Source organism: Tetrao urogallus, assembly GCF_951394365.1.
Source record: "Tetrao urogallus genome assembly, chromosome: 1".
Taxonomy (NCBI): domain Eukaryota; kingdom Metazoa; phylum Chordata; class Aves; order Galliformes; family Phasianidae; genus Tetrao; species Tetrao urogallus.
In genome coordinates, this window is record NC_136813.1 from 129,142,280 (window position 1) to 129,167,511 (window position 25,232).

A 25,232-nucleotide genomic window follows, 5' to 3' on the forward strand; every position below is an offset into this window, starting at 1 on the left:
GCAGAAGGATGCAAATGGAATGGATTGTAGAACATTACACATGGCTCTTCCCCCAGTAGGAAGGCACTGGATTTAACATGCATTATGTAGTGCTTTATTTACATTCTTTCCAACAGTGAAGACCACCCTGAACTGAATGCAGTGCTATCTTAACAGCACAGCAAAGCCTGCTTTTCAGGAATGCAATAGCCCTGTTTCCATGTTCTCATCTAATCTAGATCAAATCACTGCTAACATTAATCAACTTGCTTTTACTGCTGCATTTCTACACAGATCTACCTTATTTGCCTTCTACTAATTTGACATCAACTCTAAGATCTTAATAAAGAATCGCACTTCTCCCTGTTTTCTGGTAAACCCCAGAAGACATTTCAGAAGACAAATAGTATTAAAACTGTATACAAAATAGAAATTGGTTTTCATTCAATCAAAATAATCTTCTATATCAATATCCGGATTCAGGAGATCTTCACCATAAGCTGAAAGGTCCATTTGATTTAAAATCAAGTTCTCAAAAGTTTCTTCCAAGTCTGTTTCACCGATCAGCACTGCTCCCATCATTCGTCCATTCTGCATCACCACTTTAACATACTCTTGTCCCTTGGTACATCTCAGCATTAGTTCATGGTCTAAACCCAAGCCTTGAGCATTGAATTTTCCCAAAACCACCACCTAGCAGAAGGAAAAAAGAAAAACCACTCATAAGAACACTGCAGCGGCTTTTAGTGTTCTCACCATTAACATTCTAAGCTTCAAAAGAAAGATGTAAACAGGGATTTGCCCCGAGAGTAAAAAGAAAGTCTGCCTTCCATTGGTTCTGGGAGCCACAGTGTAATTAAAAACCTTCATCTTGAAATATGACAGTAAAAGCAATAATGAGCTAATTCCCATGCTTGATTGTATTGAATTTCTTCATGAACAGAATCTTAATGAAATAAAATGGATACCTTTGTCCCTTTCAGTTTCAGCATTCAGCCAGCATGAACAGAGTAAATCTTAATTATACAGAGAACACTGTTTCATCAATATTAAACCAACTGTTCAGCATTAGCAATTGAATATAAACAAGCAATGCGTGTTACTCGGTAATTTAAAACAGATAGAGTATACTTACCTTGTAATTGAAGAATTTTGTTACATGAGCAAACAATTCAAAGCAGAAATCCTGATCAACAGACTCCCCCGAAGCGTCTGCTGCCATGCATTTTGCTGCATACCATCCCATCTGCCTAGCTTGAGTCCACAGTCTCATCTGAAAAGGGAAGGTACACGATACATGCTGGCATGCAATGAAAGCACAGCGTGTATTTTCTTCACAGTCAGAAGGATGAACAACTTGGCTTTCAGCCACATAGATAAAGTTATCTGTTATCAGCATGCCCAGGACTATCTACTAACCCAATGGTTTCCTGCTCAATAACGCTTCACGTCTAAGGAACTGTGTATTTTACTTTATAGATTACTACTGAGCACACAGCTGTACCGTTTGTTTTACCTGATGCCACACAGGGCTGGGTTCCCACGCTGCACTGCAGATATCCCCAGCTGCATAGATGTCTGGCAGGGATGTGTGCATGTGTTTGTCTACTTTAAGGCCTCCATCTTCACCTATAGCAAACTAAGGATTTGCACAGATCAGCACAGAAGAGTAACAATAATTTTAACTGAGTAATTTTCTTTATCTATCTTAGATGATCGCCTCATTTGCTACTTTTTGATTGCAGACTCTCCTTTAAAATTTCTACTTAATCATTTGAAGACAGGGATTCATACTCAGCAAGGTGCTCTTATGGACTCCATTTAACAACAGAGAAAAGCTAATACAGCGTAAACAACTTATGACTATTCAAGCTCATCTAATCTGACTCAATTAGAGAAGACTGATTAAAAGGCAGAAACACATTCAAACATCCCAATCTTAAGGGAACTTTGTTTTTAAGGGAATATAACAGATTTCCCTGAAGAGCGTCAGAACAAAGTACTTTTGCAATCACTTACATATGCAGAATTACCATGCCATATTATAATGCAACCCAACCCCCTGCTGAACTTACCCTGAATGTTGTCAAACCCTTCAAATGAGCAATAATAAAATTAGCAAAAGTAGAATTTCTTACCAACCCACACTTTCTTCTCACTGTGTTTCAGAACAGATCAGTACTGCATTTCAGAATTCAGCATACCCGCCTTATTTTGAAATGCTGTACATCAATGTTTCACGTCAAGAGAAGCATAAACCATTTGAAAGAGCTCCTATTCCTGTACAAATAAAGAAGGAACAAAAAAAAACCACCAAAACCAAACAGCTCAAACTTTGAAGTAAATCAGTAAATACTTACATTATTGCTATCAAGAAATGGTTTCACATTTGGCACAACTCCAGTTGCACTGACAATGAAATTGCAGCCATAAATTTTTCCATTAGTTAATTCCACATATACAGGCCACTGAACTGAAAAAGGGGAAAAAATTGCCCTGAGAATATAACTAACAGAAGATATTTTAATAATGTCTTATTATAGGAAGTGAAATGAAAATAATTTGAAATATCTTGTTGATTAGATAGGAAAAAATATTTTCCAAATATAGAGATTACCTATAAAACCTTTTCATTTCATTTGGGACCAAAAAAAAATGAGATCTGGAGCTGAGCCAGTCGCACTAGCAGCTTTCTCTGAATTTTCCTGAATCAAATCCTTTTATTGAATCACCACAGGAACAAATATTTTACACACAATATTTCGGTGACTCTGTTAAAAAATAAGCCTGTTTCATAGCATTTTGCAAAGTAAATATAGCCCATAAATCCTCAAGTCCTACAAATGGGGCATTCAAGGCCAGGTTGGATGAGGCTTTGAGCAACCTGGTCTAGACGGAGGTGTCCCTGCCTATAGCAGGGAGTTGGAACTTGATGATCTTAAAGGTCCCTTCCAACCCAAACCATTCTATGATTCTACAAAAACTGCTAGAACACCATTTAATTTACAGAAGTAAAGGTCTGTTCTTTCAAATCTGCATTTTCTTTAGTACAAAGCAGTCAAGCTCAAACATGCTCCAACATTACTTCAGCATGCTTTCCTAATCAGCGCCGGCACTCACCTTTTTTTTTTTTGGTCACACCTACCTTCATCTGGTTCTACATTCTTCCCCTCCTTAGGAAAAGCCAAGGAATTCTGTTGCAGTTGTATAAATTCTTGCTGTGAGTGTATTTTCTTCACTTCACATAGTATTTCAATATGTATTTTATGAGAAAACTAAAGAAAGATTGTCAAAATTTTTAATTAATTAGCAATATTATAGCAAATAATAGAGTATTATTTAGTAATTTAGTAACACCTCATCCAAATTGAGGTGTTACTAAATGAAAAACAATTACCATATATCCCATCCTATCACACGGCATATTAGCCAGCTACAGATCACAGCCTGAACAGGTGACTAGTCTGTTACCTTGGGAATGCAAGTAATCTGCCTCTACCTTCTGCACACAGCTAGAAGAAATGTGTTTGTGAGAAACTGTTGTGCAGCTGTACAGGTCTCCTTGCTTTCTGTGAAGGACCTGGTTCATGGTGCTTTATTGTCTCCTGCTGTTATATATATGGCCACAGTACTAAGGGAGTTAAGTGACCAGTAGCAGCCTGCTGGTGAGATGTTATCTGCTGGGGTAACCCCAGGGCAGACACTCTACTGGCCAGCTGCCTCCCATTGATGTTAGTATCTCTATTGAATAGATGAGTATCAGCTTGCCTCTGCATACTTTATTTGGGATCAGGAAACCTTATGCAGAAGTACTGGTGCTTTTCATTACAAGAGGGAAATCCAGAACTTAACAGAACAACAACAAAAAAATTCTCTCTCTGTTACAATCAGAAAGGTCACAGTGGAATGGTGATATAGGAGCGTAGAAACAAAGGGACTGGCATAAATGGAATGGTGTTACAAAGGAAAAAGAAAGGTGCTCACCTGTCTCTGAAGATCTGGGATCACAGGGGAAAACTCCACAAGGCAGGAATCTCCAGAAAGAGATCCTTCCCCAGTGGCAATCAGCCTTTAAATGGGGTCTAAGAGAGGTGCAGTCAGGCTCTACCCTTCCAGTCACATAGGTGAATTGCCTTCACCTTTGCTCCCAAGGCTGAGTCCCTTCCCCAGGTGACCAGTCATAGTTCAGACTATGACACAACAGTTACCTTACACTGTCTTGCAGAACTTTAAGTCCTTCCACTTTCTATCATAATTTATGATAAAGATAATACCTCTATACCCTGTACAAGTTATAATGTCCTATTTTTCACATAGGAAAATATATCTAAAGCAGCTAGAAGAGAGTGGACGTATTACTGCTTCTGTTTAATGCTAGGATTGACACCAGTCCTGGAGAGGTGTGCAAACCATCATTTATGTTTAATCTGAATAGGAAATTGATGAAACCATGTCAGTGGATCTGATTTGCCACCTCCCTCTTGAAATAGAAAGCAATTCAACTTCTGTTAACACATTTTTCTCTGTAATTCTGGTAAGTGAACCAGTTCAAACACATTTCATTTTTCTTATCCTAATAATCCTGAAAGTTACACTTCATCATCATAAGTTCTGTAATGCTATCATCATAAAACAGCAATTAAACAAATGCAAGCAAGATCACAAACATACCTCTTTGGTTCCTTTCAGCTGTAGGCCTTCATGCCAGTCGGGGCCCAAAGCACTGCCCAGTTTGTCAGATGCTGCTGCGGCCCTTTCTTTCTTCTCACTTCCTGATGACAGAGAGATGGAGAATATCAGATTCAGCATACATACTTCACTGCTTGCTGAATTCAGACCAACAATTATGAATCAAGAGGAATACGATCTGGTTACAAAAAGAGGGGGAGAAACACGGAACAAACAAGGTAAGGTAAGGCAAAAATCCCAAACATCATTAGTTTGCAGACAAATCATAGAACCATAGAATGGCCTGGGTTGAAAAGGACCTCAAAGATCATCGAGTTTCAACCCCCCTGCTATGTGCAGGGTCGCCAACCACCAGACCAGGCTGCCCAGAGCCACATCCAGCTTGAATTCCTCCAGGCCTTGAATGCCTCCAGGGATGGGGCGTCCACAACCTCCTTGGGCAACCTGTTCCACTGCGTCATCACCCTCTGAATAAAAAACTTCCTCCTAATATCTAAGTAATACCTAAATCAAACCCAAACAAGTATTTATCACTTTTCAGTGTTATGCCTTTTATTACTGCACTTGCCTCTGAAACAACCATGCTATTGCTAGGCATCAGAATGGGCTCTTAAGAGCTAGACAGACTGCAATAGCTTATAATAGTAAACCATGATTACAGCCTGCTAAATTAACTGTTTTCAGGGCTATTTTTAATATTCAGCATTGCTGTAGTGCTAGGGGACTGAAGCTCAATACCTTCCATTGTATACTTGGTTCTTTTACATTCAATTGGAGTCTCTTGTTTTTCAGCAGTCAGTTTTGGAATAAGAAATTCAGCTGCTCCTGCATCAAAAAAAGTGTTTCCAATGGCTTTGTCTTTGATAGCCCAGATTACTTCGCAGCCTTCAATTTCATACCTGTGGGCATTTAAACAATGGATAAAATTAGACAGTACCCAAAAAAGGATCTATGACTCTCAATAAGACAACAAGAAGTCTGTAAGGTTCTTTTCCAGAAGCTAGAAATAAGGAACAAGACTTCCAAACCTATCGAATTCACTACAACCTTTTATATATTTACTTCAGGAAGCCACAAAAGAGAGAAGAGACACCTTTCTTCTTCCACTTTCTCATGACTACAAACTTAACTTTTTTATGTTTTTAACATTTTTATGGCAGGAGGGAAAGGTAGATCAAGTCTGTAGTAATAATGCTTAGTATTTCCTGTTCCTCACAATGAAAAAACCCAGCCATTTTCTCCAAACTGCCCACTGCTGACAACTGGTATTTGGAACTGTTCCTGTCCATCAAAGATGCTATCAGATGGAACGTGGACTGCAACGCAGAGGAGGATTTACAGAATCATAGCATCATGTAGGTTGGATGACCTTCAAGATCATCAAGTCCAACCAGCATCAAGTTTGTATCTGTCCAATTTAAAAAACAGTTCCCTACAATGCAAAACAAGACTACATAATTGTATAATATAAATGGTTTCACAATCTATCAGACTGTATCTTCCCTACAACAAAAGCCATATCAGACAGTTCAGAAGCTCTATCTACTTAAATCAGGCTGGATGCAAGAACAGCTGTTTCATTGTTACATTTCCTATCTCTAGAAAGTAGAGAAGTTTTGTAATATAAATGTCACTGTTAATAGCATAAACAGAAATCTGTTGGTGCCAAATTAGAAAAATGCTGTATATTCTTCATATCTGTATGTCAGAGCTTCTTATAAAGCTGTCTGAATTTTGTGACAACACCCTTCACTATGTGGTGAAAAACAATTCTTAAGGCATTTAGTAGAAAAATCAATTAAGAGCTCTTTATAAGTCAACCTTCTTCCAAACTCATGCACACGACTGAACATTAAACTATTAAAGATTTTATCTGCATATGTGAATTTATAACTTAGTTGTTGACTTACACTAATTCAAGTGCAATCCCACCATTACCAACCACTACTATTCTCTCAGCTCGAGCCAAGTTCTTCTGAAAAGCCTGTGTCAGAAAAGAAAACAATTGAAGGAACATTGATAAAATATATCCTTTCCTATACTTTCTCTCAGTGGTTTTAGTTTCATTTTCTCAAACTACTGATAAACGTTTACTTATGCTAAGAATCTGTTAAAGAAGCCAATGGAACCCATGAAGTTCTATCACATTAAGGGATGAAATTGTTTCTGCAGCACTGTAAGTCTCAAGCTGAGCCAGGAGAATGTTAAGTAATTACATTTAAGCCAAACTGACAGAACCCATAATAGAATCCATAAAAGCTTTATGTCCCAGAGACCATTAGCATTGTATGATCTCTTAGTCAAATTTTATCACAGTAAGTATAATTTTCAAGGTGATTTTTGCAACATTAAGAGAGCAAAGATACAGACATTTAGGAAAGTAAGAATTCCTGATTAGAATTCAGGAGCAAAATAAACGATCTGTAGAAAATCTGAGAAGTTATTTTTATTTGCCCCCAAAAATTTTTAGAAAGAAGTAAGTCTCCAAATCCAATCTTAGTGGTGAGAGAAATAAAAGAAACAAGCCAATATAGCTTCTATTTTTAGTTCTCCATTTTGTAACCTCAGGTAAAGTTTTAATATCCAAAACAAACAGCAACACACAAAAACATCTTGTAGTTCACATCCTGGATTACAATAGTAATTCTTTTCTGTACAACCAAAAGAAGTCCACCCATGGTTGCTTCTCACTATGAAGCAGCCCTTCACACAATGTACTGTGTGCACCTTTTCAGGGAAGTTCCTACTTCCTGTCTGCATTTTCAAGTTGGCTTCTGCCCAGAGAGCAAAAGAACACCTTTTATTCTGGACTCTTCTGTTAGAAACACAATCTATGAACCATTTATTAACTTGATAAACTTAGTCACCAATTATTTAATGTTTCTGAAGGCTTTCTCTGCTATTGAAAACGTTCTATTTAAGGACATAAAATAATAAATAGCATTTGATGTTCCTCTGTTTCACCCTGCAACCATTTTTAGCAACTCCCATCAGAAAGATGAATATATTACACACATACAAGTCCAAAATGCATTTACCTGTGCGCTGTCAGTATCCCGAATTCCTAATACATATGGGTTTCCTTCAAAAATTAATTTAGGTTTTGCTCCAGCACACAGGCAAAGTTTCTCATACGTATATTCTCTCCCATCTTCAGTGAAAATTTTCTGTTAAAAATTAAGGGGAAAAAAGAAGTAATTGGAGACACATAAAACAACACTGGCTTCTTTTTTTTCTTGGTGTATTTTGCAGGTATTAAAAGGTTGCACTGGCTTCTTAAAAACAAGCAAACTTTCACTCTCTCATTATGACCTATTTCATTCGTGTTACCTCACCACAGACCGACAGGCCTAAATATGTGATATGGTGTGACTGATGAAATGGAACACATACACTTCAAACAGATGGAATCTAAATATTACCTCTTGGTGGCACCCTGTACTCACCATCTGTGTTGAAAGAATCAGTTTCCTATCTGTTAGTGTCCCCCCACCCCAGCAACAGATGTAGATCTGTGCACTACTCTGTATTAGCAAATAAGAATCCCACTCATAACACTTTTAGATAGTAGTAAGATAGATGTAAGAGCGAAACACTGTGCAATCCAGATCTTTGGTTTTATTAGGAAAAAATAAGTACGGCTTTGTGACACCAACACATTTTTGGGTCTTTTATGATTTTTAATGGATGAATAATCACACACACAATTGGAGACTGACACTACACTCTTTGACTTCTCTTACCTTACGAACTGCAGCAGTGTATTAACTAAGTGCTACCCAGAATAAAGTTTAGAAAGATTGCAAATTTAGTTCTTTGCTGAAGACAAAGGGTAGGTGCTAAACAAGCTACATCACTCTGCAATAAAGTCACATTAAATTTAAAGCACTGTTTGATGCTTTCCAAACTAGAAGCCAAATAGTTTACAGTGGTTTCACACAAAGGGAGGTTTAAAGATTTTGAGATAACAGAGGAAAAAGATCCTTCAAAATCCATATACATGAGCTACTGGAATCCACTTAGACTAAACTATAACCCTACAGGAGTGAAGCTATAAGTCAACAGTTCATGTCACAATATAAGCAGCCTTATAATCTAATTGAAGTCACAGCTCTGCAACTTAAAATGAGCAAGAACAGTTTGAGACCTGAACATGAATTTCTGATAATCACTGAATTAAAAAAAAGCAAGCATATCAAGCTGACTTGGACAGTAAAGAGGACATGTATGTACTGTGCATTGCTCCTGCCTGCAACGTTTCTTTTGTTAAAAAGAACAAAGGAAAGGTAGAAATGCTGCTTCTTTTGAGAACTAGTTTTTTATACATCATAAAGTTGTTAAAATTTTGGCCTTTGTAGCAACAAGTTGTAATTCAGGAATCACGAAGACACACAGTTAAGGGTTACAGAACTTTTCTGACATCTACACTGATAAACTATATAGGTTTAATTGACTGTTTTCCCTCCTGTTCCAACCAGGTATTCAATACCACAAATCCAAGGTATTGAAAATATGAATCAAAAGGGCACAGTTTGTTGATTAACAACTAAATTTTGATCTATAATCGTTTAACAAGCAGCCACAGTCTACGAGAACACCACTATAAATATCTATTAAAAGAAGAGTACAGTGATAATAGCAGGCTGGCACAGTCTTCAGCTGCAGCATATGAAGACAAGCACAAATGCAGCAACTGTGGACACAAAAACAAAGGATAAAAGCTTTGGGATGCCTCAAGCAGGCAGGGATCTACAGTAAGAGACCCCTTACTTTCACTTCCAACCCTTACATGAGGTCTGGGAAGGGATGGATCCTGGCTCCACCTCTTCCAGTCACTAGGTGCACTGCATACACCTGAGCTCCCCTGGGTTGGCCCTGCCTTCCCACCAGGTGCTCAAACACTGGTTCAGGCTGTGACTTCACATGTCTATTACAGAGGTACTCTCTTGTAATTTTTAGTAAATTACATTTTAATAACCAGAACACTGCTGAACAGAATTTCATGCCAAAATCATTCAACGGTTTCTCAGATTTTTTTTTTTTTTTTTACCTCCAAAATCATGATAAGTTAAAAAGAGAAAACATTATCTTACATGCTCATCACTTTTCAATTGTTTTACAGCAGAGTGGATAACTTTAATATTAGGATATCGTTGTTCTAATAGAGAACTTGGTTGCTCTTCTACATCAAATTCCTCAAGTGTTTTTGAGACCTGGAAGAATCAGAAAGAGATTTAAAAATAAGAATAATCCATTTTAATTTCTGAAGTTTGTAAAAAAACAAAAAAACAACAAAAAAGTATTAAGTAAATTTCTAATAATATAAAGACCATATTGTCTTGAATCATGTTACTGTGTCACTGCCAAAAGTACATTTTTATGCATAAAAACCTTTTGTGCATGTCCTTGGTAAAGGATCAAAGTAATACAGAGAATTGTAGTTCTAAAGCTATTTATCCTGATGGATACATTAACTGCTATAATGTTTTATTTTATATATTTATATATATATATAAACATATGAGGAGAGGCTGAAGGAGCTGGGAATGTTCAGCCCGGAGAAGAGGAGGCTCAGGGGAGACCTCATTGCTCTCTATAACTTCCTGAAGGGAGGCTGTAGTGAGCTGGGGGTCAGCCTCTTCTCTCATGTCATTAGTGATAGGACCAGAGGGAATGGTTTCAAGCTACGGCAGGGGAGATTCAGGCTGGACATGAGGAAGTATTACTTTTCAGAAAGGGTGGTCAGGCACTGGAATGGACTGCCCAGGGAGGTGGTGGAGTCACCGAGCCTGGGGGTGTTCAAGGAAAGACTGGATGTTGTGCTGAGGGACATGGTTTAGTGGGAGCTATTGGGAATAGGTGAACGGTTGGACTGGATGATCTCTTAGGTCTTTTCCAACCTTGGTGATTCTATGATTCTATATATATAAAATTAGACTTAGCAACATTGCATTTTTAATCTACTAGATGCGTTTCTAAGACCCTGTTGACCTGTTTGGTAAAACTCTTATATAGTAACTCAATGATGTTACATGGTCCCCCATGCAAGCATCTTTCTTTAGTATTCTGGAGGAAGAACGTTTTGTTCAAAACAGCACAGAGAATCATTCATTCTAGACAAAAGGGCATCTATGTTTTTCCCTTCTGTCACGGAGTTGACCAGATCAATCTATGTCCGTGACAGGGGCGACAGGCCTCTGCCCTCCCCCCCCACCCCAGTCCCACAAAAATGGGGAGGAAGGAAGGGAGGAAAAGAGCAGCGGCACCAATCTATGGAGGAAAACTTATTTTACTATAATATTGGAATACAAGATAGCACAATATATACAATTTAATTGAAATTGAGACTAATGAATCAGGCAAGATGAGAGAGAGAGAGAGAGAGTTCCCGGAACCGAGTCAAACCTGAAAAGGCTTGGAATGGCTAGGAAAGCACCCTCCAGCACCCACTGCCAGGCAGCAAGAGAGCGCCCCCCCCAACCGGAAGGGCCAGATCCCGTGACTTCTGTAACATACAGGGATAGGTACTTGGAATTGGGGCAGTGATACTTTAATGCCCCGTATACTACATGATGTTTTGATGTGGAATACTGAAACCCAGAAACAAAAAACAAAACAAAAACAAAAACAAAAACATAGAACCATGACATTCCACCCCTTATTCTACATCATTACATCATGCTTGAAATTTATACACATATATATACAAACAAACAAAAAATGATTAAAATGCATTACTCACACATGGCTATATATATATATATATATACATAGAATTACTGACTGCACTCCCCTGGCATCAAGTTTCCTTGTGGTACACACTGAACATCCCCATTCTTCTGCATCACCCACCAAGTGGATCCTGGTCCCTGGGCAAAAACTGTACCACGGAGAGGTTTGCCCTTTCCAGAAGCTGGAAGAACCCAAACTGCCTTTCCTAACATGTTCTTTACATGTACAACAGGGACTTTATCTCCCTCTACGGTATGTAGGGAACTGGATTGGTTAGGACCATCACGATTGATAGATCCTCTGGTATTGACTAACCAGGTAGCTTCTGCTAAATGCTTCTCCCAGTGTTTAAATGTTCCGCCACCCAATGCTTTTAGCATCGTTTTTAACAATCCATTGTATCGTTCAATTTTACCAGAGGCTGGTGCATGATAGGGAATATGGTAAATCCACTCAATGCCATGATCTTTGGCCCAAGTATTTACAAGAGAATTTTTGAAATGAGTCCCATTATCTGACTCAATTCTTTCTGGGGTGCCATGTCGCCACAGGACTTGTTTCTCGAGACCCAGTATGGTGTTTCGGGCGGTAGCATGGGGTACTGCATATGTTTCAAGCCACCCAGTGGTTGCCTCCACCATAGTAAGCACATAATGCTTACCATTGCGAGATCGTGGCAAGGTGATGTAATCAACCTGCCATGCCTCCCCATATTTATACTTTTGCCATCGCCCTTCCTCCCAGAGAGGTTTCATCCTCTTGGCTTGTTTGATGATGGCACATGTTTCACAGTTATGAATAACCTGTGCAATGGCATCCATAGTTAAGTCCACCCCTCGGTCTCTGGCCCATTTGTATGTTGCATCTCTCCCTTGATGACCTGAGGTCTCATGGGCCCACCGAGCCAGAAATAATTCACCCTTGTTCTGCCAGTCCAGGTCTATTTGAGCCACCTCAATTCTGGCAGCTTGGTCTACCTGATGGTTATTTTGCTGTTCTTCAGTAGCCCGACTCTTGGGCACATGAGCATCTACATGGCGCACCTTCACAACCATATTCTTTGTTCGGGCAGCAATGTCTTTCCACAGTTCAGCAGCCCAAATAGGTTTACCCCTTCTTTGCCAGTTATTTTGCTCCCACTGCTGTAACCACCCCCATAAGGCATTTGCTACCATCCATGAGTCAGTGTAGAGATAGAGCATTGGCCACCTCTCCCGTTCAGCGACATCTAAGGCCAGTTGGACTGCCTTTACCTCTGCAAATTGGCTTGATTCTCCTTTCCCTTCAGTGGCCTCTGCAACTTGTCGTGTGGGGCTCCACACAGCAGATTTCCACCTGCGATGCTTCCCCACAATACGACACGATCCATCTGTGAACAAGGCATATTTCTTTTCGTTCTCTGGTAGTTCATTGTATGGTGGGGCCTCTTTAGCACGAGCTATTTCTTCTCCTGGTGGTGTTCCAAACTTTTTACTTTCAGGCCAGTCCATGATGACCTCTAGGATTCCTGGACGGCTGAGGTTCCCCATCCGTGCTCGTTGTGTAATCAGTGCAATCCACTTGCTCCAAGTGGCATCAGTAGCATGATGGGTGGAGGGAACTTTTCCTTTAAACATCCAGTTCAGCACTGGCAGTCGAGGTGCCAGAAGGAGCTGTGTTTCAGTACCGACTACTTCAGAAGCAGCCCGAACCCCCTCATAAGCGGCTAAGATCTCCTTCTCAGTTGGAGTGTAGCCCTCTTCCGACCCCCTGTAGGCTCGACTCCAGAATCCCAGGGGTCGGCCTCGGGTCTCTCCTGAGGCTCTTTGCCACAAACTCCAAGTGGGACCGTTCTCTCCAGCAGCAGTGTAGAGGATGTTCTTTATACCCTGTCCCGTCCGTACTGGCCCTAGGGCCACGGCACGGGCTATCTCCTGTTTAATCTGTTCAAAAGCCTGCTGCTGCTCAGGGCCCCATGTAAACTCATTTCTCATTCGTGTCACATAATAAAGGGGGCTTACAATGAGGCTGTAGTTTGGAACATGCATTCTCCAAAAGCCCACTGCACCCAGAAAAGATTGTGTCTCTCTTTTGCTAGTGGGTGGAGACATAGCAGTGATTTTGTCGATCACATCTGTCGGGATGTGACGACGACCATCTTGCCACTTTATACCTAGGAACTGAATCTCCTGGGCAGGTCCTTTCACTTTGCTTCGCTTAATAGCAAAACCAGCACTCAGAAGAATTTGGATTATTTGCTCTCCTTTCGTGAAGACTCCTTCTGCTGTATCGCCCCACACAATGATATCATCAATGTACTGCAGGTGCTCAGGAGCACTGCCCTGTTCCAATACAGTTTGGATCAACCCATGGCAAATGGTCGGGCTGTGTTTCCACCCCTGGGGCAAACGGTTCCAGGTATACTGAATGCCCCTCCATGTGAAAGCAAACTGTGGCTTACATTCTTTGGCCAAAGGAATGGAAAAGAAGGCATTAGCAATGTCAATGGTGGCATACCATTTGGCCGCTTTTGACTCCAGTTCATACTGGAGTTCTAACATGTCCGGCACAGCAGCACTCAGTGGGGGTGTGACTTCATTCAGGCCACGGTAGTCCACCGTCAGCCTCCATTCTCCACTGGCTTTACGCACTGGCCATATGGGGCTGTTAAAAGGCGAGTGAGTTTTGCTGATCACTCCCTGGCTCTCTAGTTGACGAATCAACTTATGAATGGGGAGCAAGGAATCCCTGTTGGTGCGGTACTGCCGCCTGTGCACCGTTTTTGTGGCAATCGGTACCTGTTGCTCTTTTACTCGCAGCAGCCCCACAACAGACGGATCTTCTGACAGGCCAGGCAAAACAGACAGCTGCTTAATGTTGTCTGTGTCCACAGCAGCTATTCCAAAGGCCCATCGATACCCCTTAGGATCCTTGAAATGCCCCCTTCTGAGATAATCAATACCTAGTATACATGGAGCCCCTGGGCCCGTCACAATAGGATGTTTCTGCCAGTCCTTACCAGTGAGGCTTATCTCAGCCTCCAACACAGTCAATTCTTGAGAGCCCCCGGTCACTCCAGAAATATGGATTGATTCTGTCCCTTCATGACTCGAGGGCATCAGAGTGCACTGTGCACCAGTGTCCACCAGGGCCTTATATTTCAGTGGTTCTGATGTGCCAGGCCATCGAATCCACACAGTCCAATATACTCTATTATCCCTTTCCCCCCCCTGACTGAGGGCAGGGCCCCCCTATTCATTACCTGTGGTAACTGGAGCAACTGCACTGGTGGTTGATCTGCCTTGTAATTCTTTCACCCGTGCTCGCAGTACAGCAGTAGGTTCACGGTGCCACTTCCTCATGTCTTCTCCATGGTCACGTAGGTAATACCATAAGACAATTCGCGGTGTATTATCCCTTACTTGAGCTGGAGAACGTTTGCCTCTAACAGCCGAGATTTTTGATGGTGCACGTGAGAAGGAAGGTTCATCGTCTTTAATTAGGTGGGCTCGCATAAATTTCATCATCTCCTTCACCTCCTTCACATCCTTCGCTAGACTCGTTTGATTATCCTGATCTTCATCAAGCGTTTCTGATACTGCTACAGGTTTGTCACGGTTAATCAGTTGAGATACCTGCTCCGTCATTTTTGATATAGCAGCCACAGCAGCATGAATTGGGGACAGCAATTGTTCGTAGTTTTGGAGCGTAACAATTAATTCATAAACTAAGGGCGTTCTCTGTTGTTCTTGGTATCTGTCACATGCTGATGTTAGTGTAGCGGCATATTTGTCCGGTGCTGTTGTCACGATTTTCTGCCATATCTCAGGCGTCGTCCTCACCTTTTCAGGGTCGCGGTTTTGTTGTGGGTGGTTAGGAACAAAGTTAGGGTCATACAACATTTCCACCACGCCTATTTCCCTCAAATACTGGATACCCTTTTCCACTGTATCCCACTTTTTCATCGCAATCTTCAAGCCATTTTTGAAGGGATACTTTTCCTTCACGGCTATTAACACTCGTTCCCAGAGGGAGGCAGCCTCATCCGAACATCGACTAATTCCTCTGTCAATAGCTGGATCTCTGGCAATGGCACCTAGTTGGCGAGCTTCATTACCATCCAGAGACAAGCTATGGGCCCCACTGTCCCAACAACGAACCAGCCAGGAAACAAGAGTTTCATTCGGGCGCCGTGTAAACTCCTTTCTTGAACCTTGGATTTCAGTCATCTTTAGAGGCCGGCGAGTAGTAATAGAGACTTCCTCTTCATCACTTTCTTCTGCATGTCTCTTAGTTTTCCCTTTTGCCTTTCGCGATGGTGGTGGTTCTGAGGAGGGCCCCTCGCCTGGATCTTCCTCCTCCTCCTCCTCTTCTTCTCTTTTTCGTTCAAGACGCGAAGACACTCGTTTCCATTTCTTGCCCTCCACAGGAGCAACCGGTATTGTTACTGGTGTCTCCTGTGATTGATTAGATTTGACTTGGGGATTTTCCCCTTTGGCTTGAACCTCAGCTCGGAAACTCTCTCTCTCCAGAATGGTATTATATAGGGCACGGTAAGCACAAGCCAAACCCCAAATAAGTTGTACCTCCTTAGATTTATGTAAGCCGCATAGTCCCTGACTCAAATACTGGCTTAGTTTCTCAGGATCCCACAGGTGTTCAAGAGTAAAATCCCATGACACTGCGGGTCCCCATGCTTCTAAGACCTTTCCTAAACCTCTCCATATCCCCTGCCAGTCATCATTCTCTAGTTTTTGAGGAGACTCCTTATTACGAATGCTTAGGAATACATTCAGGAGAATTGATGACACGAACAACAACATGAGTATTAATTCAAGATTCGAAAAACGTTTTACAAACCGAAAAGAAAACCCGGAGACTGGTCTGAACATTGTGTTGTTTGTAAAATTAGCTATTCCATTTGGGATGTAGCTGTTTGTGAAATTAGCCATTCCTTCTGGGATATAGTTGTTTGTGAAATTAACCATTCCTTCCGGGATGTAAATGTCAAAATTCAAATCATACCACATTGCAAGTAGGTAAAACATAGGTGTCTCCATCAGTGCCATTATGTACCTATATACGGACGCAATTCCAACACACGTAAGTGCAAGATGGATTATTGGCCAGTAGGTTGTGAGTAACACCATTGCTTTAAATCCTTTACACAGCGCCCCCACGATAACGAGTGGGTTCATCAGACGTGCCTGCTAAAAAGGGGTTAATGTATTGAAGCTAACAAGAGCGGGGAAAAAAAAAAAAAAAGGCACTACCCAGACTAAGTAGTGCTCAAAGTTTACAAATATCCCAGAACACTGGCAGTACGCCTAATCTTTCAAGGTCAGGTTTTCCAGCACAGAAACTTGAACTACTGATAATGCTCCCTAACGAAGCTCTCTAAGAGCAGAGAGAAAAAAAGATCCGTTCTAACAGCTAAAAAGCAGCTCGGGCCCCACGTTGGGCGCCAAAAACCTGTCACGGAGTTGACCAGATCAATCTATGTCCGTGACAGGGGCGACAGGCCTCTGCCCTCCCCCCCCACCCCAGTCCCACAAAAATGGGGAGGAAGGAAGGGAGGAAAAGAGCAGCGGCACCAATCTATGGAGGAAAACTTATTTTACTATAATATTGGAATACAAGATAGCACAATATATACAATTTAATTGAAATTGAGACTAATGAATCAGGCAAGATGAGAGAGAGAGAGAGAGAGTTCCCGGAACCGAGTCAAACCTGAAAAGGCTTGGAATGGCTAGGAAAGCACCCTCCAGCACCCACTGCCAGGCAGCAAGAGAGCGCCCCCCCCAACCGGAAGGGCCAGATCCCGTGACTTCTGTAACATACAGGGATAGGTACTTGGAATTGGGGCAGTGATACTTTAATGCCCCGTATACTACATGATGTTTTGATGTGGAATACTGAAACCCAGAAACAAAAAACAAAACAAAAACAAAAACAAAAACATAGAACCATGACACCTTCTTAAAAAATTAAGTACCCAGTGATATTTTCTTCTAACATTCAACAGTTCAACATGTTACATGTTCCTCATGTTGCAGGTAATTTGGTCCTTATGTCAGAAAAAGTGCTTACTTTTGTCCAACTTGTAAGTAAGATGTGTAAGGTAAATGTTCATGCAAAACAGATTCAAGATCTCCTCAGAGCATTTACTCAGCAGCACATATGTAGTCACTATCAGATATTTCAGAGACTAGTGAAAAAAACAAACAAACAACAGAACTTGGAAAACACCCCAGTAAGTTATGACCTCAGTAACAGAACTGAGGTCTGTTCCAGAAGGAAACAGCTGCATAGGAACCTTCAGGCCTTCTACTTTGTAGGGTATTTAAACAATCTTGTGCACAGCTAGGAACTGGACACCTCTGAAATTCAAAGAGAACTTAAGGTATACATGTCCAAAACTTAGATGCTCTGCCTTCAAACAGTGCTTATTTATTCCCTTACACTTCACTTGCCAAAACTTCTGCTGATACAAATTACAGACTTTACATCTCTGCAATATGTAAGTGTCTGTCCTGGATACCCAGGACCACCAGAGTCAGCATTGTGAAAACTCAGAATCATAGAATGGTTTGGGCTGGAAGGGACCTTTAAGATCTTTTGGTTCCAATCCCCTGCTCTAGGCAGGGAGGGCTCTCCCTCTACACCAGGTTGCTCAAAGCCCCATCCAGACTGGCCTTAAGTGCTCCCTGGGAGAGGACATTCACAACCACAATGGGCAACCTGTTCCACTGTCTCTCCAACTTCACAGTAAATAATTTTTTCCTAATATCTAATTTAAACCTACCCTCTTCCATTTTAAAGTCATTTTCCCTCATCCTGTTGCTACATGCCCTTATAAAAGGTCCCTCCCCAGCTTTCCCATAGGCCCCCTTCATGTAATGAAAGGCTGCTGTAAAGTCTCCCAGAGCCTTCTCTTTTCCAGGCTGAAGAGCCCCGGCTCCCTCAGCCTGTCCCTATAGGGGAGGTGCTCCAGCCCTCTGATCATCCTCACAGCCCTCATCTGGACCCGCTCCAACAGCTTTATGTTCTTTTTGTGTTGGAGGTCCCAGAACTGGACCCAGTAATCCAGGTGGGGTCTCATAAGAGCAGAGTAGAGGGGCAGAATCCCCTCCCTCGACCTGCTGGTTACACTTCTCTTGATCCAACCCAGGATACGGTTGGCCTTCTGGGCTGCAAGCACACATTGCTGGCTCATGTTGAATCTTTCATCAACTGACACTCCCACATCCTTCGCGTCAGGGCTGCTCTCAAGCCATTCTCTGACCAATCTGTATCTGTGCTCGAGATTCATTAGTTGGGTGTTACCTTGCATTCTCACAAAGAGCCCTCAGATACTGGCAGCCAGTTACAGCTACTAAAAGCAAAAACTTTTGTTTAAATCTCTATGCCTAAATTTCCCCCTTCAGAAATTTGAACATAAGCATCAATACATCAGGAAAACTGATTCTGAGACCTGCAGACCTAAAAGAAATAATAACTTTTTTTTACTAGTCCTAAGACATACCTGTACTATGATATATTTGTATTATGTACCATTTCTCAGAAAAACACAAATACCAAGCAGAAGGCTGGTAACTTTCCTCAGGTGGTAAAACCTAACTTGCTATGGACTAGCTTAAGTGGCTTGCAGCTTTTCATCCTGAATTCTGGGCAATCCAAGCCCAACTCTTCCCATGACCTACTGTAGAATCTGTTCCCAAGTGGTGGGAAAAAGAGCAGTGCCTTGTAAGATCTGAGTACCTCTGGCTAATGAACCTATAAGCCAGAAATCTGAACTCGAGTATGGAATTATTTTATTTTTAAAAACAGCAGCAAAGAATCACCAGCTATGGAAGATGAAATTGAGCACAGTTTCACAGAAGGATATTCCTTTTCTGTTACATGTCAGAAGTCTGATTCTGCCTGAGATTCTAACATATTACTACTATAAGAATGGCGGGCAATCTGAGATCTACTAGCAAGGCTAACTTTCTTAAATAATTTATTCCAAAGATATCATTTTGGAGCTTAAGATGGAGCATTCCCATTAGCTAAGCAGTGAAATGATGCTTCAGTAGAAATGTATTAAACACTTATATCGTGTAAGTATCCAATTTAATCTTTGGTAATTTACTAATATTGTAAATATATTCACTGAGAACTTAGTAATGATTATGAATCACTACAAAATAACACACAGTCACAATCACTTTCAAGATTAGACTCTAAAGTTATCCGTACAAGGACAGACTTCTGAAGATGTCTTACTGTAACAAAAATTAAAGCTTTCTTACCTGTTTAAAATTTGTTACAGCTTTTATGATTGGAGAAGCTGTCACTAAAAAAATGTCTTCTGACGGGAAGTCCATGGCCAGCTTGTAAAGAAACAGAAAATATGATAAGCAAGTAGTCATCAACAGAATTTGAATTAAACACAATAAAATTACTGGAGTAAAGTAATATACATCACTACATTACCTAAATGTGGATCAGGTAAACAGTGTTTCAAGGCTACGAAAGAAGGACATAACTGAAATGAATCAAATTGGGAAAGCCAAGACTTATGTCATACAACTTCAACTACTGCAGCCACTGTAAGAAAGACTACTCAAAAGAATATTTTCACTGTATTCTAAAGGCTGGCTGTTGGAAGACTCTCATCACAATTTATGGAGATTCCCTGCATTTTTGTTATGATTTTTAATAGACTTCATTTTGACAGAGGAAATACTGATTCCTATCGGTTAATTTAAATGTAATTTAGTAAACTGATAAGTGGATCATCTTCAGAATGCTGGTAAGCAGTACAGTACAAGACTCTTACAGGCTGCAAGCAACTGAAGAATTTCCACCTTAAGTGCTGCACTGCTCAGCCACAGTAGAACCCAGGTTCCTTATCACCAGTATCCTACAGATGAACAAGACGGTTGTAAAAACCACCAGGAAGCATGTTCTGTCTTATACATGACCAAATGGGCATTTATGATGGTACTTCAGATGGGCAGAACCTGAAGGTCAAAGTACCAAGACTTTGGTTTAAGGGAGATCCACATAGCCACACTTCTGGCATAAAATACAAATGCATTTAATGAGGACATGTGAAAAACGTCATGTAATACACCCTGTATAGCATGACTCCCTAATACGTATTTCATACCCATTGTAGCTGTATGCTTTATGTTGACAGAAAAGAAGAATGGTTGACACGTTCATGCAACAGAGCAGCACAGTGTGCCCCTGCAGCTGCTTCCAGGTGTACCTTATAAAAGTCTCCAAAAAAACTACAGAATGCCATAGAAAGCATGGGATCAGATAATAACCATCGGATGTATTTAAGACCTTTTAAGACCAAGATGTATTTAAGACCTTTTTACACCAACATCACATACTCTGTATCACTTACACACGCTCTAATGTCTATCCCTCTCTTTTTACTCAGACTGAATGGAAGTTTGAAATGTTCGTTCAGTCCCCTTGATGTTGTTCCACTCCTTTATCTTTTTAAGTACTAGAAATCTGCCACACAAGATATTAAGTTTATCCAAACATATGGATGTGGGTGTAAAGAAAAACACAAACCTGAAAATGACAAACCTGAAAGAAATGTTGCAACTAAATAGGGAAGGTTGAAATTGGGTTGAGACATGAAACATTTCATAACATAGGGAATAAATTTAACCTTAAAAAAAAAACGAAAAAGGTATTCAGTCAGGCTGTTTTAAATGTACTTGAAAATTACCTGACTATGCATTTTTTTTAAGTTAGAGCTGAAGCAATGGTTGCTATCAGAGAGCAGCCTGAGAAGCCCGAAGTGCATACCCAAAATGCAGTATGATGGACAAGGTGTTTATTCCAGAGAATTATACCCTTCGTCTCAAGACTGAGAAAGATTGTATTCAATGTCTCTGGTTTATTATTTCACGCATGCCAGCAGCTACACATGTAGAGCATAGAATAGAAAGTTCTCCAGAACACATGAGGCCGTTTTTGATGGGGTTAATGAATACATTAATATGGCAATGAAGGTGCTGCTCTCTGAAAAGACCCTTTCCAGGCATGTGCAGAAAACACTGTACATGAGGATGGAATTACACGTGGTGCTCAGTGAAAACTTGAACTGAATCTTAACCCTTGCAATACTGCCTGGAAGGAGGAGACTGTCCTAAAAGTCTGTGTGAGAAAGCATCAGGATTGCAGCTTCTTCACTGTCAGAGGGATGGAGTACAGGAACAGGCTGCTCAGAGAGGCTGTGGAGTGTCCTCTGGAGATATTCAACACCTGTCTGGATGTCTGCCTGTGCAACCTGCTGTGGAGATGTGCTTTAGCATGGGGTTGGACCTGATGATCTCTAGAGATCCCTTCCAACCCCTGCAACTTTGTGATTCCGTGAATTAAAAGACATGCTATTAGACTGCTAATACTCATTCCAACTGTGTTTCCTGTGCTGCTGGGAAACAGAATCACAGAATGGTTTGTGTTGGAAAGGACCTCAAAGATCATCAAGTTCCACCTCCTTGATGCGGGAAGAATGAGCAAAAGCAGCAAGTCTCAGTCATCACATAAGAATCTGATCGGGAAACATGTATAAATGAAAAAGAGGCACTCAATGTGAGATTTGGAAGAAAATATCAGGAAAGCAATAAATTTTGATCTCTTTTAAAGCAGTCTTAAAGATCATTAACGTTAATTGTGAGATAGGGCCACAGCAACTACGTATAGTTCTATTTCAGGCAAATAGTCTCCTGGAATATTAAACACGGACCCAAATCCCCTCTCGGCGCTGACCACAACGAACCCACGGGCCGCCAGCCGGCGGAGGGCGCGCATGCGCTCGGCGGGCAGTGGCCCCACAGCCCGTACCTTCTCGGCGCAGGTAACTCCGGCGATGCCTCCGCCCACCACCACAAAGCGGCTCCGCGCGACGCCGGGGACTGTCGCCATTTTCCCGCCTCTCTCGAGAGCGGCAAGGAGGGAGAAAAGCACTGCCGCTTCCTCGCCCAGACGCGGAAGGTGGCGGCGGCGCTCTGCCTACGGTGTGCGGTGGCACCCAAACTTCCTCAGCTCGCGCAGCTCGGCCCTGGCTTCCGCTCTTAGCCGGACTTTGTCGGAGGATCGAGGAGAGTAGAGGGCCAGCAATTGAGACGAAGAGTAAAAAACAAAACAAACGAACAAACACCCAAGCCTCTCTGCATTTCTTAACCGGAAAGCAGGAAGATGAAGATGTGAGACTTTGGGTGGAGGCTTGTTAGGGTAGTATGGTTAGGTGGTGGTTGGACTCAATGATCTTTAAGGTCTTTTCCAACCTGAGCGATTCTATGATTCTATGATTCTTTATCTTGTAGGCTACCTCCAGTGGCATCTCGAAGGCAGGACATTACCTCAGTGCTCTCAGACACATGGTCTGATTTTTGAGTGCTCCCCTGTGGAGGGTGGAGTTGACTCTGATTCTTATGGGCTCCTTCCAACTCAGAATATTCTGCAATTCTTTGATTCTGTGTACTTCTAAGAGACTGGAAATAAAGCATAACAAGCAGTTAGAGAGCTATTTATCATTTTTGAGATGCTCGTGTCCAGGGACTTAGGACTCTAAAGGCCAACCAGTCCTCTATTCAAACATGCAGCAGTGCTGCAGCATATGGTGCTTCCTCTGCAAGCATCCACTGCAGTTCAGAAAGGAGACAGCTAGAAGGAGCCTGCAGGGGGCTGGTGGGGGTAAACTTGCAGTTTGCTCTGGGGAGATCAGAGAGGCTGACTTTGGTTTTCTTTCTTTCTTTTTTTTTTTTTTTTTTTTTTTTTTTATTTTTGGACAGGTAAACTGCCCAGCAGTGCCAATTGTTGTATATGATTTACTTAAAATGTATTCAAGCTTATACAATCCAGTTTATCTTGGACTTTTCAGCATATAAGTCCATTCTTAATTTTAATACAAATTTTCAATACTTATTTTTTTCTCTCTTGGAAGAAAAGATGAGACTACTCATTGTGTACACCACAGAAGTGACACTATTTCAAAGCTGTTGCCTTTTCAGGCTTTCTGTTTCTATCAGGACTTTAATCAGTCCTCCAAACAGTGACTTCCTGATGGTAGTTAGTTACAAATACTTTCATTTTGTCTTTTTAAAAAAGACACTTTTATGTAGCACTGGAGGTAATTTCATAGTTCAGACAATTGCTGACCATTTTGATCACAAACTAGGTTTTGTTCTCTGAATACATCCCATTCCACTATAAATTACTTGAGTAGATGACCTGACCCAAACAGTACAAAAAAAAAATTGGACAGACTTGCGTCACCAAGTAAGAGCATACCCTCCAAGGATTTCATTTCCAGTTCATGATAAATGACAAGATAACTCATTTTACTTAGAGCATTTGCTTGAGCAAACTAAGAAAAGTCATTGCTTCTATTTGTGAAAAAATGTAAAAAACCATTTCAATGAGGCAAATTAGGACTGAAAATATTTGTTCACAATTAGTGAACAAAGTCCTTAGTTCCTAACTGACAGAACATGGATGTTAAATGCAGAAAACTTTATGAGATGTGCTAGTATTTAATTTATATAGGGAATACAATTAATTTGCCTTTAGTATCAGTAACATATTGCAAATGCATTCATGCGGCTTTTTGCCAAGCTTCTTAGTGCATATGTGTAAGAGGAATAGCAGAGGATGTAAGACTGTGCAAGTAGATGACTGCTATTAAGCAGGTTTTATTATTTGTTAAACTAGGACTCCTAATATTCTGAGGAGTCACTGTGCACCCATCATGTGCCATGTCACTGCATAAGCCTTCACAAAGAATGGCTGCTCTTGGAAAGAACTTCTGGGTCCATCTGATCCAAATCGCTGCTCAAGAAGTGTCACCCAGAGCAGGTTGCTCAGGACCATGTCCAGACAGTTTCTAAAGGTCTCAAATGATAAGACTCCACAGCCTCTCTGAACTACCTGTGCCAGTGCTCCATCACCCACATAGCACAGAAGTGTTTCCTGGTGTTCAGAGCAAACCTTCTGCTTTCCAGCTTGTGCTCTCCCTTCGGGTATTTAACAAATCCATGATATCTCCCCTGAGCCATCTCTTCTCTTGGCTGAAGTTCCAGATCTCTCAGCCTCCTTTTATGGATGAAATACACTCCTTAATCATCTTCGTTGCCCTTTGTTGGACTCCTTCCAGAGTGTTCATGTCTTTCTTGTGCTGGGGTGCCCAAAACTGGACGCAAGACTCCAGATACAGTTTCACCAGTGCTGGAGGGGAAGGATCACTTCCCTCAATCTGCTGGCAATACTTTGCATAATGCAGCTTCAAATACCTTTGGTCTTCTTCGTGTCAAAGGCATTGTGCTGACTCATGTTCAATTTGGTGTACACTAGGATCCCCAGATCCTTTTCTTCAAAGCTTCTTTCCATCTAGGTCACCTCTAGTATTTCTTGGCACCTGGAGTTGTTCCTACCCACGTGCAGGACACTGTACTTGCTGGCCTTCATGAAATTCCTCTCACCCTATTTCACTAGCCGGTTAATATGCCTCTGGATGGCACCATAACCCTCTGATGTATCGGCTTCTCCTCCCAGTCTCATGTCATCAGAAAATTGGTTGAGTGTATGCTCTGTCCCTTCATCCAGATCATGATCAAAGATATTGAATATGAAATAAAAGCAGGAGGCAGTAGTCAGACAAACTTTGGCAGTCCTTCCACCGTATCCCAGGTCTGGTACCCTAACAGTAGTTGATAGATAAGGTCAACAGGTGGAGGTGCCTGTGCACCCTGTGCATATCCACTGGACATGAAGGTGCCTGTGCACACCCACTGCAGAAACCTGCTCTTTCTTCCTGAAGATTTTGCTCGATGTAG

The 25,232-nt window shown here is 41.4% G+C and overlaps 1 protein-coding gene across 2 annotated transcripts; it reads right to left on the bottom strand.

Moving 5' to 3' along the window:
* Positions 1–423: 423 nt before the first annotated feature.
* Positions 424–22,323, bottom strand: PYROXD1 (pyridine nucleotide-disulphide oxidoreductase domain 1; the record flags this gene model as incomplete). 2 transcript variants are annotated; one of them, XM_079542674.1, is made up of 12 exons in its annotated part: positions 424–672; positions 1,115–1,252; positions 1,496–1,618; positions 2,340–2,452; positions 3,125–3,254; positions 4,651–4,751; positions 5,407–5,567; positions 6,579–6,652; positions 7,707–7,835; positions 9,762–9,881; positions 19,677–19,757; positions 22,243–22,323. In XM_079542674.1, the coding sequence occupies 12 exons, from the start codon at positions 22,321–22,323 to the stop codon at positions 424–426; spliced, it is 1,500 nt and encodes a 499-aa protein (XP_079398800.1). The 2 variants fall into 2 exon arrangements, with proteins under 2 accessions (XP_079398800.1, XP_079398799.1); XM_079542673.1 differs by having other exon boundaries at positions 2,340–2,475; positions 3,121–3,254.
* Positions 22,324–25,232: the final 2,909 nt, after the last annotated feature.